Genomic DNA, 14,707 nt, shown 5'->3' on the forward strand with positions numbered 1-14,707 from the left:
TGGTGGTGGGTGAAGGCGATGAGAGTAGGTAATGGAGTAGAGAGCCGGCACGTCTAAAATATGTGCTGAACTATCCCTTTTAAAGAACAATTTGGTAATGGAGTAGAGAGCCGGCACGTCTAAAATATGTGCTGAACTATCCCTTTTAAAGAACAATTTGCATATAACACTCTGTCTTCTAATAAAATTATAATTTATATCTTATATTTTTACTATTTATAAATCATGCTATATTTTAACACTTAAGTTAACTATACTAAAATTACTGTGCAAATACCTTCAATCAAGTTATATTCATTTTAGTCATTTTAGAAATAAGAAAATTTTAGTCATTTTAAAAATAAAATATGTCTACTTAATAGAATATTTCCACAGTGTAATTTTAAATTTAACTCAATGTGTTTTATATATGTAGCTCGATTTATAAATAATAAAAATATAGGGTTTAGTGGTAAATTCGTTAAATGCAGGGTGTTATATGCAAATTTCCGTGGAATAAATTCTTTGTTGACGAACACCACCTTCGTTGGTACGACGTCGACACTCCCCCCCCCACTCGCCGACCCACCCACCGTCAAGCTCTTTCCTCTTCTCTTCCTGTCCTCTCTCCTCCATCCCCCTCCTTCCTCTCAAGTCTCATCGACCTCCAACCCTTGGAATTAGGGTTAGGGTGTTGGTTTCTGTAACGCTATGGCGTATATTCCACCCCACAAGCGCCACTCCAAGACCTCCGATACCCCCACACCCATCCCCGACTCCCTCTCTCCCCGCTTCAAGCAAACCCTAACTCTATCCGGCGGCAACCGCCGGAGAAACCACTCTGCCTCCTCCTCCTCCTCCTCCGCGTCACCCCAAGCCGGCAAGATTCATTACGCCGCCCACTCCATCTCACGGTGGTGGTCTTCTCCCACCGGGATCCCGGAATCTTTCCGCTTGGAGCCCTTCTCCTGCGAGTTAAACGAGCGGAAGAGTGGCGGGAAGCCTCTGATTCTTGCGTGCGGTGGTGGCGAAGCGGAAATTGGAGAGGAGGGGGAGATGCCGTGGGTGGAGATTGCGCGTAGGATTGAGACGGATATTGTTGCGGCTGCTAGGAGGGCGAGGGAGGAGGTGGTGGATCCGAGGGGCGAGGAGGTTAAGATGTCGTTTGTGGCTCGATTTGGTAAAGTTCTCTTTCATGGGTATGCGTCTTTCTTCTTTGCTAGTATCGTTGACTGTTAATAGACTAGTTTTGAAAGAAACGCCATTTCTTCAAGTTGGAAAGAGGCGCATTTTGTAGCTTTTAGGCATTTTTTTTGGCTATGTTGATAGTCTTCTTCAGTTCAACTTACAGTTTGGTAGGTACTTTGATGTCAAATGTGCTTTCCCATAATATAGGGACTCTTCTGTTTGCTTAAACTCCATCAAAAAAGCTGCTTCAGCTGGAGAAGGTGCGAAGAATCGAGTCCATAAAACATTCTATACAAATGTGTCTGATGAGTACATGAAAGATATTGAGCAATTGGTTATAAAGAAAGTCGGACTTGAATTTGCGTTGGAGAAAGAGCATTACCACGTTAAGGTACTAAATTGCTTGCCAAGTTTTATATCCTCAAGTAGATGGAGAAAACTTATTGCATGTAGTTGCTTTCTCATCAGCGTTCACCTTTCTTTCTTTCAATATTAGGTACTTGACAAGCATCAACCTGATTCAACTATATCATGCAAGTGTACAGTGCAAACAGATGGAAAACTTAAAGCTTATAAGGTACACACACTTTCTGTTAGATTACCAACGACTCTATTTCTTGCTTCTACTCTATATAGTAAACATATTAGTGGTATTAGGTATTCCAGTAAGCTAGTAGGTAGTGATTCGTATTTTCTTCTTTCAATATTACTGTTTTCTTCTTTCTAGTTTCTACATGCTCTTGGAGAATCTGATGATATTTCTATATCAAATTCGGTTCCTATGGAGAAACCACTGTATTTTACAGTTTCCCCTTTAAGATTTTTGACAACTTCTAAGGTGATCAATTTTCTTTGTCAATTAAATCCCTTAGGAGAGTAGTCTAGGAGCTTCAATTTATTAATTCTGATACAAATTTTTAGAGAGATAAGAATTAATTCCATCGAGACAAGACTTGACACCTTGGAATTCATGTCCCAACCAAGACCTTAAGAAGTTAGCAAGCCCTAGTGATCCATAACAAACCTTTTCCTTTTTTTTACTTCAGCTTGCCTTTCCATATGGGACTATTCCTCTTGCATGTGATATGTAATATGCCTTTTTCTTCATCATACTGTTTCTTATGTTAGATCAGTATTAGATGAAAGTAGTTCTGCTGCCTAGTAGATGTTGATGGATCCTTACTCACTATAAGGGAATAATTAATGTTAATGTTATCCATTAATGGATATTTGTATCAGTGGTGTTTATGGATCCTTATTCATATCTACCTAAGAAAGTAAAAGTTTGTCTGTGCAATTGTTGTGAAGTGAAAATTGTTTGGCAAGGATAGCATAGATAAGCGCTTCATCCCACATTTACCTCATGAGTCATGCCTTGTAGGGCCTAACTGCCTATATCTACACTTGAATCTCTAGCATTCTTCATGATCGGAGTATCTATCATTTCATATTGTTTGACCCATGGAATAAAATTTAAACTCATTATATTCACTGATTATACAGTGGTTTGTAAAATCTCATGCTTATGTTTACTTCTTTAATCACCTATAAGTTATTTCATCTTGTCCTTTATGCCCCACTTGCTGACAATCTTGAACATTGTTGTTTTGTAACATTAATCTGTATATTTATTGTAAACTGCATGTTCTTTATGTGAGGAAAAGGCAGATGTAGCAGTTTACCATTTTGTCCTTTATTAGTGTTCATTTTGTCCGTATAAGTTCCTACCTTACCGACGTAGTTCTTTCTTGAATTTGTTTCATATACATTATTACACTTTCATTTTATCAAGTAATTTATTGTACCTTTAAGGAGCAAAATTACAGGCCATCACTAATTACTTATTTCTGCCCTTCTGGTTCTTTGTAGATTGAACTAAACCAAGTGCGACACATGGTGGTAGATATATCTTGTCTTTATAAGGACTTGGACCTCAGACTGATGTTGGTTACTAAGAAAAAGTTGAAAAATTTGGATGTAAGTTCTCATGTATTGTATTTTAGATGTGTACTGTTCCATTTTTATTCTAACTTTTCTACTAAATACATTTTCTCCAGGATGAAGTGGAAAACGGCATAAATAAACTAATTTCTTCAGCAGTTATTGATTCAGATGTTAAAGGGGGGCTTCGATGGCCTTTGGGGCAGGAGTCTGCTACTGAAAGGTTCAGCATTATTGTAGTATGGCATACAAAATATAAACTTTTTAGATGTCAAACATTGAAGCTTAAGGTGAGACATGCAGACCGATTTGACTATAGGACTTCGACTGGGGAAGTGGCCAATGAGGTTACATTGACGCCGACTGAGATAGGTGACCAATTAAGGGTAATTATCTTCTCTCTCGATAATACATTAAGATGTTATGAACTTTATCCAAGTTGGTCAAAATTAAATTGCAATTTTTTCCAGTACTGAGGTTATTTTTTATTCCATATAACTCAAATGATATTTCCTATTAGTAGATATTTGCCTTTTGTTTTGTGAATTCAAAAGAGATGAATTTCCAGATGCATCAGGTGGCCTATTATTTATTCAGACAAGCTTATAGAAATAACGTTTTATATTATGAACGGCAACTAGAAAATAAACTGTTTGATTCAGTGTGATTTCTGGGCTTTTGGTCATTGCAACTTGTCTTTTGAGAGATAATATTTTCGGCATGTGGCCATACACAAGGTTGCCAGTTTTGGTCCTTGATCCTATCTCAAAGCCAATCAGTTTTTGGTTGGTTTCGGCTGAATCAGTCGAAACCCAATCCGTATTGCATGCATTTTGGCTGAAACAAATTAATATGGGTTATCTAAATAGATCGGAGACGGACCTTATGGTTGGACCTCATCCTCGATGAAGTCCCCTGAAGCTAGTCCTTCAAAATAGAAGGCCGATGAGTTTGAACAGTGGGAGAGAGATAGAGAGTGAGTTTCCTTTTAGGCTTACTATTTAAATAATTAATAATTTATATTTTTTGTTATTTTTAATTATAAGATTTTTTTGGTATTTTAAAATAATGTTTAGAAGTTTTACGTAATTAATTGAAATCCAATACTGGCAGCTGAAACAGACATATATATACGACCAATTTCGAGTCTGATATTTTGAACCTTAGTCATACATAATTATCATAATTAGATCTGATATCTGGTCCTAATACTTCAATATTTGCCTGGTACTCAGTAACTATGTAATTTGTGCTTGCATTTCGTTACAGAGTGGCAATCTGGAGACAAGCAATCTTGCAGATATGGTTCAGGCAGCCTTAAAAATGATATGGGGTAATTTTCTGAGCTACACTATGACCCCTTAGCTGTTCATATATAGAAGCTTTCTTCTGTATCTTTCTGTAAACAGTATTATCTTTTGATTCAAGAGGCCAATTGCGTGTAAAATATGTGTGTGCTGCTTGTATTACATCTAATCGGATGTCTTGTAGGTTTATATATTGTCATGTTATCCTGAAAGGAAAGAATAGAAGAAATTGCTTATGATGTTTTCATTTTCCATTGTCTTTTCTGTTATCAATGGGCAATGGCTTGAGCGATTTTGAGTTTTTGACCAAAGTACTACTAAGAGAAAAATAATTCCTGCAGTATAGCACTGATCAAACTATTTTCAAAACTACTATAATTTTTGCCAGCTCAGTAAATCAGTGTTTGTATATATGTGTATTACATATGAACCATTTTTTTAGAAAGAGGTTTATAAATCACTTTCTAGGAGAGCAATTTTCTAATCGCTTTTCTTGACAGTTTTTTAGCATAGTGATATAGTGATTAATCAAATAAAAATTGCTGTCGAAGATATTGATTTGTTGAGCTGGCAAAAGTTACATTAGATTGAGAAATAGTTTAAATAGTGATGTACTGTGAGAATTATCTTCTCTGTAGTACTTTAGTCAAAAACTAGAGTGATTACCGAGTAGATTCTACTGTACAGGTAACAAAATTGAGTTTAGATTTATTTAATAATAATAAATAATAAACAAACCTTCCAATTATGCATTACATATGTACTCATACATATTTTTATTTTTTGTGAAAATATATGTAAAATAGCAGATCTAATTAGAAAACAGGTTGCAAATCGGCTAGCTTTCTGAAAGAATAGTCCATCTTAATATTTTGCTTCACAGATATTCCATTTTAAATGGCATGTAAACTTTTCTCTTTTTCTTTAAAATGAAATTGCATTACTTAAGAACTTTGAGTACAAAAGGAGCCGCTAACATTATGTCAATAGTAAGAAGGTAGAAACTTTTTCTCTCAATCCGTGTTAGCTATCTAATCTGCACCATGGTAAACATGATTCATTATACATATATGACTGTGTGTGTGTGTGTGTGTTGGTATTGATCTTTGCCTTTATGGACTTCCTCTCTTTTTACAGGGTTGGGCTATCAAAAGTATTTCGATTTAGTGTGAAATTATGCTCAGCTTGAATCTAAATAAGTCTAGGATTGATCAATATATATATATATATATATATATATATATATATATATATATATATGTGAGTGTGTGTGTGTGTGTGTGTTGGTATTGATGTTTGCCTTTTTGGAACTCCTCTCTTTTTACAAGGTTGGGCTATCAAAAGTATTTCGATTTGGTGTGAAATTATGCTCAGCTTGAATTTAAATAAGTCTAGGATTGATCAGTATATATATATATATATATATATATATATATATATAGTGTGTGTGCGTGTGTGTGTGTGTGTTGGTATTGATATTTGCCTTTTTGGAACTCCCTTTTTACAGGGTTGGGCTATCAAAAATATTTCTATTTAGTGTGAAATTATGCTCAGCTTGAATCTAAATAAGTCTAGTATATATATATATATATATATATATATTCAGGGTTGGGCTGTCAAAAGTATTTCGATTTGGTGTGAAATTATGCTCACCTTGAATCTAAATAAGTCTAGGATTGATCAGTCTTCTCAAGCTCGAAACAAATTTCTTGTCGTTATGCCACAGTTCTCCCCAAAGTTTTATTTACGTCACTTAACCTTTTTATATTTTTTAACTTATACGTAAGTAATTCATTTTAATCTAAAAAATAAAATATCTTTTTTGGTTCTCAACAAAAAGTATAAAAATATTCATTTTTGTGAAAATCATCTAGTATATATATTCTTTGTTCCATCTCAATCTTTTTCGCTTTTATATTTTAAACGTGATAATATTAAAAAATATATATATAATATAAAGAGCAAATTGGTTAAGAGTTTAACAGCTTTAAATGTAGTTCTACCTTTATTGTTAGTTGTAAATAAAAAAATTAATAATTGCAACTAGATCAAAACTATAGAGAGTAACACAAGTTAAAATTCAGAAGTGTACTTTAAATTTTAGCCAAAACCACTACGTAAAATGTATATTATTAAAAAAGAAAACTTTACAACGATAAAATAATTACATATTGAGCAAGATTGAAGTCCAACCTTGGCACAAGTCATTCGCTTTGGTTTCGACCTAAGTTCTAAGCCACTAATGTTACACCTGTTGTGGTGTTGTCTACCCAATAGCCCACCAAATTAAACCAAATGTGCCGTTCAACCCCAACTCTACTTCATGGCTCCCTATATAAACCCATCCATACGCTTCTCTTCCATGCAAATCTAGTCTTAGTCAATCTTGATAGCCGGTCGGGTCAAATTATATCTAAACTACCTCTCAAGTTGCTCGTCCTCGAAGTTTACCGACAGAGGATTGGTCGTTGGTTGAAAATCCCTAACTAAGACAAACAGGGATAAGTGAAAACAAAAAAAAAATTTACGTAACTCACTTCAAACGTAAAATCAATCAAAGAAAAGGAACAAGATCTCACTAATAAAGGAGAGGATGAGAAAGATCACTAGCTCCGATCATTATAACAAGGCAAATAGAGGAGAGTGAATTAGCGAGAGAGAAGAAGGTGTCGAGAGAAGAGAGAAGATAAATGAGGGGTAGGGCATATGCACTAACATGCGCCAACCTTTCCCTTTTATTTTTTCTTTGTGTATGTTATAAAATTACTTATATAAAATTACTATTTTATTAATAGCTACAATAAAATGGATTCTTTCGTAATTAAGTTTGAGGTGAGGTCCATTTGTATAAATAAAGTTTGCGAGAACGCTAGTTCTTAGTGAAGAGCTCAGTATGCACCACCTTCCTTCGTTCGACGTCGTCACTCCCAACTCAACGACCCATCGTCAAGCTCCTCCCTCTGCTGCTCTCTCCTCCTCCCTCCCATCCACCTCTAACCCTTAGAATTAGGGTTAGGGTTTCGGTTTCTGTAATGCTATGGCGTATATTCCACCCCACAAACGCCACTCCAAGACCTCCGATACTCCCACACCCATCCCCGACTCCCTCTCTCCCCGCTTCAAGCAAACCCTAGCTCTAACCGGAGGCAACCGCCGGAGAAAGTACTCTGCCACCCCCTCCTGCGCATCACCCCAAGGCGGCAAGATTCGCTACGCCGCCCACTCCATCTCACGGTGGTTGTCTTATCCCGCCGCGATCCCTGAATCTTTCCGCTTGGAGCCCTTCTCCTGCGAGTTAATCGAGCGGAAGAGTGGAGGGAAGCCTCTGATTCTTGCCTGCGGTGGTGGCAAAGCGGAAATTGGCGAGGAGGAGGATGGGGAGATGCCGTGGGTGGAGATTGCGCGTAGGATTGAGACAGATATTATTGTGGCTGCTGGGAGTGCGAGGGAGGAGGTGGTGGATTCGGAGGGCGAGGAGGCTAAGATGTCGTTTGTGGCTCGATTTGGTAAAGTTCTCTTTCATGGGTATGGGTCTTTCTTCTTTGCTAGTACTGTTGACTGTTGATAGACTAGTTTTGAAAGAAACCCCATTTCTTCTTTTAGGCATTTTTTGGCTATATTGATGGTCTTCTTCAATTCTTCATAATATAGGGACTCTTCTGTTTGCTTAAACTCCATTAGAAAGGCTGCTTCAGCTGAAGAAGGTGCGAAGAATCAAGTCCATAAGACATTCTATGCAAATGTGCCTGATGAGTACATGAAAGAGATTGAGCTATTGGTTGTAAAGAAAGTTGGACTTGAATTTGCGTTCGACAAAGAGCATTACCACGTTGAGGTACTAAATTGCTTGCCATAGGTGTATTTCCTCCAGTAGATGGAGAAAACTTATTGCATGTAGCTGCTTTCTCATCGGCGTTCACCTTTTCTTTTTCCTATCAATATTAGTTACTTGACAAGCATCAACCGGATTCAACTATATCATGCAAGTGTTCAGTGCAAAAAGATGGAAAACTTGAAGTTTATAAGGTACACACGTTCTGTTAGATTACTAATGACTCTATTTATTGCTTCTACTCTATATTTTTAACATATCAGCAGTATAGGTATTCTAGTAAACTATTACGATCCGACCATATGGGTTAGGTTGAGTCAAATTGAGTCGAGTTAAGTTACTTAGTTAGATTTATCTTATTATTTTGAATTTTAAATAAATCGGATAATTTGTATGTGGATCCGATCAGCTATGAATTTTTGCTCCTATAAATAAGAGTGGATATGTGTTGATAATTATCATAAAATGAATATGAGTTTAGCTAAGTTAATATTTTCGTCCTTATCTTTTACCGTAGCCGTTAGATCACCTTTATAGTTTTAAAAGTAGATCATAACTGTAGAAGTATTTCGATCTTCCAAACTCTAGCCATCTTTCTTCACCGGCAGCCACCTTACCTTATGGTCGTCCACCACCACCCTTAGCTATCTACACCCTCCGACAACCATCACAACGTCAGATATTTATTGTTTTGCCCTATTTTACCATACTCTACTATTTTATTAATATCTTTTCATCCAGATGTTATATTCTTGTGAAATAGATCCATTAGAATCTTAACTCCTGAGGCTATTTTCGTATAAATTTTCATAATTTTCTTACATTCAGTTTGGCCCAAATCTGGTTCATAACATTGGTATGGCCCGAGATGACAGATTACATTTTAGGATCAAAGTTTGAATCGTCAAGCTTGATTTTTCAAAATTCTCTAGAGGAGATCCGCTAGACTGGACTTATCTAGCGGAGCAGTTTTTTACGTACCATGGCACGCTCGACCACTAGAAAGTCTAGCTAGTTTCATTCCACTTGGAGAGCGTGGCAATTAGATGGTACCAGTTGGCTGAGCAGACTCGACCATTCGAGTCTTGGCAGGACTTTGCGGATGCGATCTATGCTTGGTTTGGTCCGACCTAGTATGAAGACTTTTAGGCTATGGTGACTAAGTTAACTTAGTTAACAACAGTTTGAGGTTATTAGGAGTTCGAGCGGAATTACACCAGAATCACTAACTGGTCTGACTCGGCTCTAAAGAGTACTTTTATTAGTGGGTTCAGACCTAACATTCAAGCTAAGGTCAAGGTTTTGAGGCCCACTACTTTTGACGAGGCATTCTCTTTAGCTGTTCTGATGGAGTCCAAGTTGGATCAGTTAAACCAAATCTATAAAGAGGAGAGAAGAAGATGACCTAAGCCCATAGCCTACTAGAGATGGCATTTGCCCTGACTCAGCCTGCTCGACGGTTTAACCTAACCGATAGATGATCTTGCGTCGCTTTGTACCCATTGACTTGGATGAGCACGGAAGAAAATACTTGTGTTTTTACTATGATGACCAATTTACCCCCGGTCATAAATGCAAACGCTAGCCAGCCCACATTATGTTCCTAGGCAGACTCGAGGAGGATGAACCTGAATCCACTAATTGACGCGACAAGCTGTATGAATACAATGACGTAAGAGATTAGTTACCTTGAGGACAAGGTATTGAAAGTGTGGTGGATTGTTACGATCAGACCATATGAGTTAAGTCGAGTCAAATCGAGTCGAGCCAAATTAGTTAGTTAGATTTATCTTACTATTTTAAATTTCAAATACGGATAATCCATATGTGGATCTGATCTGTTAGGAATTTTTACTCCTATAAATAAGAGTGGACATGTGTTGATAATTATTATTGAATGAATTTGAGTTTAACCAAGTTAATATTTTCGTTCTTATCTTTTACTGTAGCCGTTATATCGTCTTTATCTTTCTTGGAGTAAATCATAGCTGCAGAAGCATTCTGATCTTCCAAACCTTAGCTATCTTTTTCCACCAGTAGCCACCCTACCTTCGCCGCCCACCATTACCCTTGGCTGACTGCCGCAACATCAGATATTTCTCATTTTGCCCTATTTTACACTACTCTACTATTTTACTACTATCTTTTAATTCAGACGTCAGATTCTTGTGAAACTAGATCTATTAGAACCCTAACTTCCGAGACTAGCTCTATATAAATTTTTGTAATTTTCTTACATTTAGATCGGTCCAAATTGGGTTCGTAACATAAGCTAGTAGTTAGTGGTTCTTATTTTCTTCTTTCAATGTTACTGCTTTCTTCTTTCTACATTCTCTTGGAGAATCCGATGATATTTCTATATCAAATTTGGTTCCTGGATTAACCATTGTATTCTTCAGTTCTCCCTTCAGATTTTTGACAACTACTAAGGTGATCAATTTTCTTTGTCAATTGAATCCCTTAGGAGAGTAGTCTAGGAGCTTCAGTTTATTAATTTGATACCGATTTTTAGAAAGATAAAGAGTTCATTCCATGTAGAAAAGACATGACACCTTGGAATTCATGTCCCAACCAAGACAAGAGTTCATTCCATGTAGAAAAGACATGACACCTTGGAATTCATGTCCCAACCAAGACCTTAAGAAATAAACAAACCCTAGTGGTCCATAGCAATCCTTTTTCTTTTTTTACTTCAGCTTGCATTTCCATATGGGACTATTCCTCTTGCATATGATATGTAACATTCATTTTCTTCATCTCCCTGTTTTTTATGTTAAACTAATATTAGATGAAAGTAGTTCTGCTGCCTACTAGATGTCGACGGATCCTCACTCATTATACAAGAATAAGTAATGTTAATCCATTAACAGATATTTGTATCACTGGTGTTTATGGATTCTTATTCCTATCTAAGAATGTAAAAGTTCGTTTGTGCAATTGTTGTGAATTGAAAATTGCTTAGCAAGGATAGCATAGATAAGTACATTCATCTCACATTTACCTCATGACTCATGCCTTGTAGGGCATAACCATCTATATCTACACTTGAATCTCTGGCATTCATCATTGGAGTATCTATCATTTCAAATTGTTTGACCCATTGATTAAAAAAATTTAAACTCATTATATTCACTGATTGTACAGTGGTTTGTAAAATCTCATGCTTATGTGTACTTCGTTAATCACCTACTTAGAATCTTGAATATTGTTGTTTTGTAACTACAAATATGTATTGTAAACTGCATGTTCTTTATATGAGGAAAAGGCAGATGTAGTAGTTTTACCATTTTGTCCCTTATTAGTGCTCATGTATGTTCTTTATATGAGGAAAAGGTAGGCATAGTAGTCTACCATTTTGTCCCTTATTAGTGTTCATGGAAGTAGAGACTTGACTTCCTAGTTTCTACTTTACCAACATAGTTCTTTCTTGAATTTGTTTCATATACATTTTCATTTTATCAAGTAACTTATTGTACCTTGAAGGAGCAAAAATACAGGACATCACTAAGTACGTATTTCTGTCCTTCTGGTTCTTTGTAGATTGAACTAAACCAAGTGCGACACATGGTGGTAGATGTATCTTGTCTTTATAAGGACTTGGACCTGAGAATGATGTTGGGTACCAAGAAAATGTTGAAAAATTTGGATGTAAGTTCTCATGTATTATACTTTATACTGTTCCATATTTTTTTTCTAACTTTCCAACTGAAATACATTTTCTCCAGGATGAAGTGGAAAACGGCATAAATAAACTAATTTCTTCAGCAGTTATTGATTCAGATGTTCAAGGAGGGCTTCGTTGGCCTTTGGGACAGGAGTCTGCTACTGAAAGGTTCAATATTATTGGAGGGTGGCATACAAAATATAAATCTTTTAGATGTCAAACATTGAGGCTTAAGGTGAGACATGCAGACCGATTTAACTACAGGACTTCGACTGGGGAAGTGGCCAATGAGGTTACATTGAAGCTGACTGAGATAGGTGACCAATTAAGGGTAATTATCTTCTTTCTCGATGTTACATTAAGATGTTATGAACTTTATCCAAGTTGGTCAAAATTAAAATGCAGTCTTCTTCCAATGGTGAGGTTATTTATTATTCCATATAAGTCAAATGATATTTCCTATTAGTAGATATTTGCCTTTTGTTTTGTGAATTCAAAAGAGATGAAATTTGCAGGTGCATCAGGTGGCCTATTACATTATTTATTGTCAGACAAGCTTATAGAAATGAAGGTTTTTATTATGAATGGCAATTAGAAAATGAACTGTTTGATTCAGTGTGATTTCTGGGCTTCTGATCATTTGCAACTTGTCTTCTGAGAGAACTGCCAGCAGCCATGGAAAAGGCAACATTCATTGTGGATGATATTTGTCTGCATGTTGTCATACACCCGACCAAGGTTCTCAGTTTCGGCTGATCTCGATTCTATCTTGAAGCCAATCAGTTTTGGGCTGGTTTCGGCTAAATTGGTTGAAACCCAATCCGCATCGCATGCATTTTGGCTGAAACAAATTAATATGGGTTCTCTAAATAGATCGGGGAAGGAACTTATGGTTGGACCACATCTCTCTCCCAAACACCTCAATGAAGTCCTCCCTTGCCGGTCCTTCAAAATAGAAGTCCGGTGAGCTTGAGCCGCAGAAGTAGAAACTGCGGAGGCAAGGGTGGTGGTGTTGTCGGCATTGAAGCCGTGGGCGCTGAGAGAAGAGAGAGAGAGAGAGAGTTCTTTTTTTTAATGATTCCAACTAAAAGTGCTAGGGGGGGAGGAGTGAGAGTGAGTTTTCTTTTTAGACTTAAATATTTGAATACTTTATAATTTATATTTTCTCTATTTTTAATTATACGATCTTTTCTGTGTTTCTAAGATAATGTTCAGAATTTATGTAATTAATTGAAATCCGATACCGGTGGAAAAACAATTTTCAATCGTACGTATGCGGCTGATTTCAATTCCGATCATAATATTTCAAACATTAGTCATACATAATTATCATAATTAGATCTGCTATACCGATTCTGATACTTCAATATTTGCCTGATGCTCATTACCTATGCAATTTGTGCTTGCATTTCTTGCAGAGTTGCAATCTGGAGACAAGCAGTCTTGCAGATATGGTTCAGGCAGCCTTAAAAATGATTTGGGGTAATTTTCTGAGCTACACCATCGCCTCAGCTGTTCATATATAGAAGCTGTTTTCTGTATCTTTCTGTAAACAGTATTATCTTTTGATTCAAGAGGCCAATTGCATGTAAAGTGTGAGCTGCTCGTATTACAATTGGAGGTCTTGTTGCCATTTTATCCGGAGAGGGAAAGGCTAAAAGAAATTGCTCCTGATGCTTTCATTTTCCATTCTCTTTTCTGTTATCATGGGCAAAGGCTCGACTGATTAGTGAGTTTAAAGTGCTGTCTACAGGAAAAATAATTTCTACAGCATGACACTGTTCAAATAATTTCAAAGACTAGGTATCATTTGCTTTAGAAATAAGATTAATTCTAGAATATGTAATCCTATTTATTATTTCTAAAATAAGGTCTTTATTCTATGAATAACTATTTTTATATTCACTTATATAAAAATATAAAGTAAAAAAAGAAGAAGAAGATGTTTTATTTTTTTATGAAATTATTATGAATACTTTTTGATTTGAAATAAAGTAAATTGATAAATTAGTAATTAGATTAATGTATAATATAAAATGTAATTATGATGAATAGTATTTGTATTCTAGAATAAGGTTATTATAATGTTAGCTGTTATTACAAAACAAAGAGCTGTATTTCAGAATAAAAAAAAATTATATTCCTAAAATGAATAGGGCTTATGCTTTTTGATCGCAGTCACAGCAATTTACTGAGCAATCTTATTTTTCATCTCAATAAATATCGTAATAGTGTTATGATTTTTCTTTTCATCTCAATCTTTTTTAATTTTATATTTTAGACGTGACAAATATTAAGAAAGAAAAGATAATATAAAGAGAAAATTGGTTGAGAGTTTAACTGTTTTAATGTAATGCTACCTTTGTTGTTAGTTTTGGATAGAAAAATTAATGATCGCATTAGATCATTACTAGGGTTAAGTAACACGAATTAAAATTCAGAAATGTACTTTAAATTTCGGCCAAATCACTACGTAAAATGTATATTTTCAAAAGAAAAAAAAAACTTTACAACGATAAATAATTCATATTGAGCAAAGATTGAAGTCCAACCTTGACCCAAGACATTGGCTTTTATTTCTAACCTAAATTCTAACCCACTAATATTACAGTAGGTATGCGTGTAATCCAGCCAAACTTAAACTCAGATCAAGCTTGAATTGAAATTAATTTTGAGCATAAATATATGATCAAGCTAATTTAAGTCAATTTTAAAATAATTTTGAGCTCGAGCTAAGCTCGAATCTAGGCGAGCTAATCAATAAGTAATTTCAAGACTTAATCAATAAAACCTAAA

At 35.7% G+C, this 14,707-nt stretch overlaps 2 protein-coding genes across 3 annotated transcripts; both read left to right on the forward strand.

The window, feature by feature from the left end:
- The first annotated feature begins 525 nt into the window (after positions 1-525).
- On the forward strand, positions 526-4,662 carry LOC140798233 (uncharacterized). The gene is made up of 6 exons (XM_073152012.1): positions 526-1,178; positions 1,375-1,558; positions 1,664-1,744; positions 3,037-3,144; positions 3,225-3,494; positions 4,378-4,662. Exons 1-6 carry the CDS (start codon positions 691-693, stop codon positions 4,471-4,473), a joined length of 1,227 nt encoding a protein of 408 aa, XP_073008113.1. The 5' UTR covers positions 526-690; the 3' UTR covers positions 4,474-4,662.
- A 2,631-nt stretch (positions 4,663-7,293) lies between these two features.
- LOC140798234 (uncharacterized) lies at positions 7,294-13,600 on the forward strand. 2 transcript variants are annotated; one of them, XM_073152013.1, is made up of 6 exons: positions 7,294-7,940; positions 8,067-8,250; positions 8,361-8,441; positions 11,788-11,895; positions 11,973-12,242; positions 13,330-13,600. In XM_073152013.1, exons 1-6 carry the CDS (start codon positions 7,453-7,455, stop codon positions 13,435-13,437), a joined length of 1,239 nt encoding a protein of 412 aa, XP_073008114.1. In that variant the 5' UTR covers positions 7,294-7,452; the 3' UTR covers positions 13,438-13,600. The 2 variants fall into 2 exon arrangements, with proteins under 2 accessions (XP_073008114.1, XP_073008115.1); XM_073152014.1 differs by lacking the exon at positions 13,330-13,600 and adding an exon at positions 12,427-13,299 and having other exon boundaries at positions 7,307-7,940.
- The last annotated feature ends 1,107 nt before the right edge of the window (positions 13,601-14,707 follow it).

This window comes from Typha latifolia, chromosome 11, assembly GCF_019914945.1.
Source record: "Typha latifolia isolate L0001 chromosome 11, TyphaL0001v2, whole genome shotgun sequence".
In the NCBI taxonomy this organism is placed as follows: domain Eukaryota; kingdom Viridiplantae; phylum Streptophyta; class Magnoliopsida; order Poales; family Typhaceae; genus Typha; species Typha latifolia.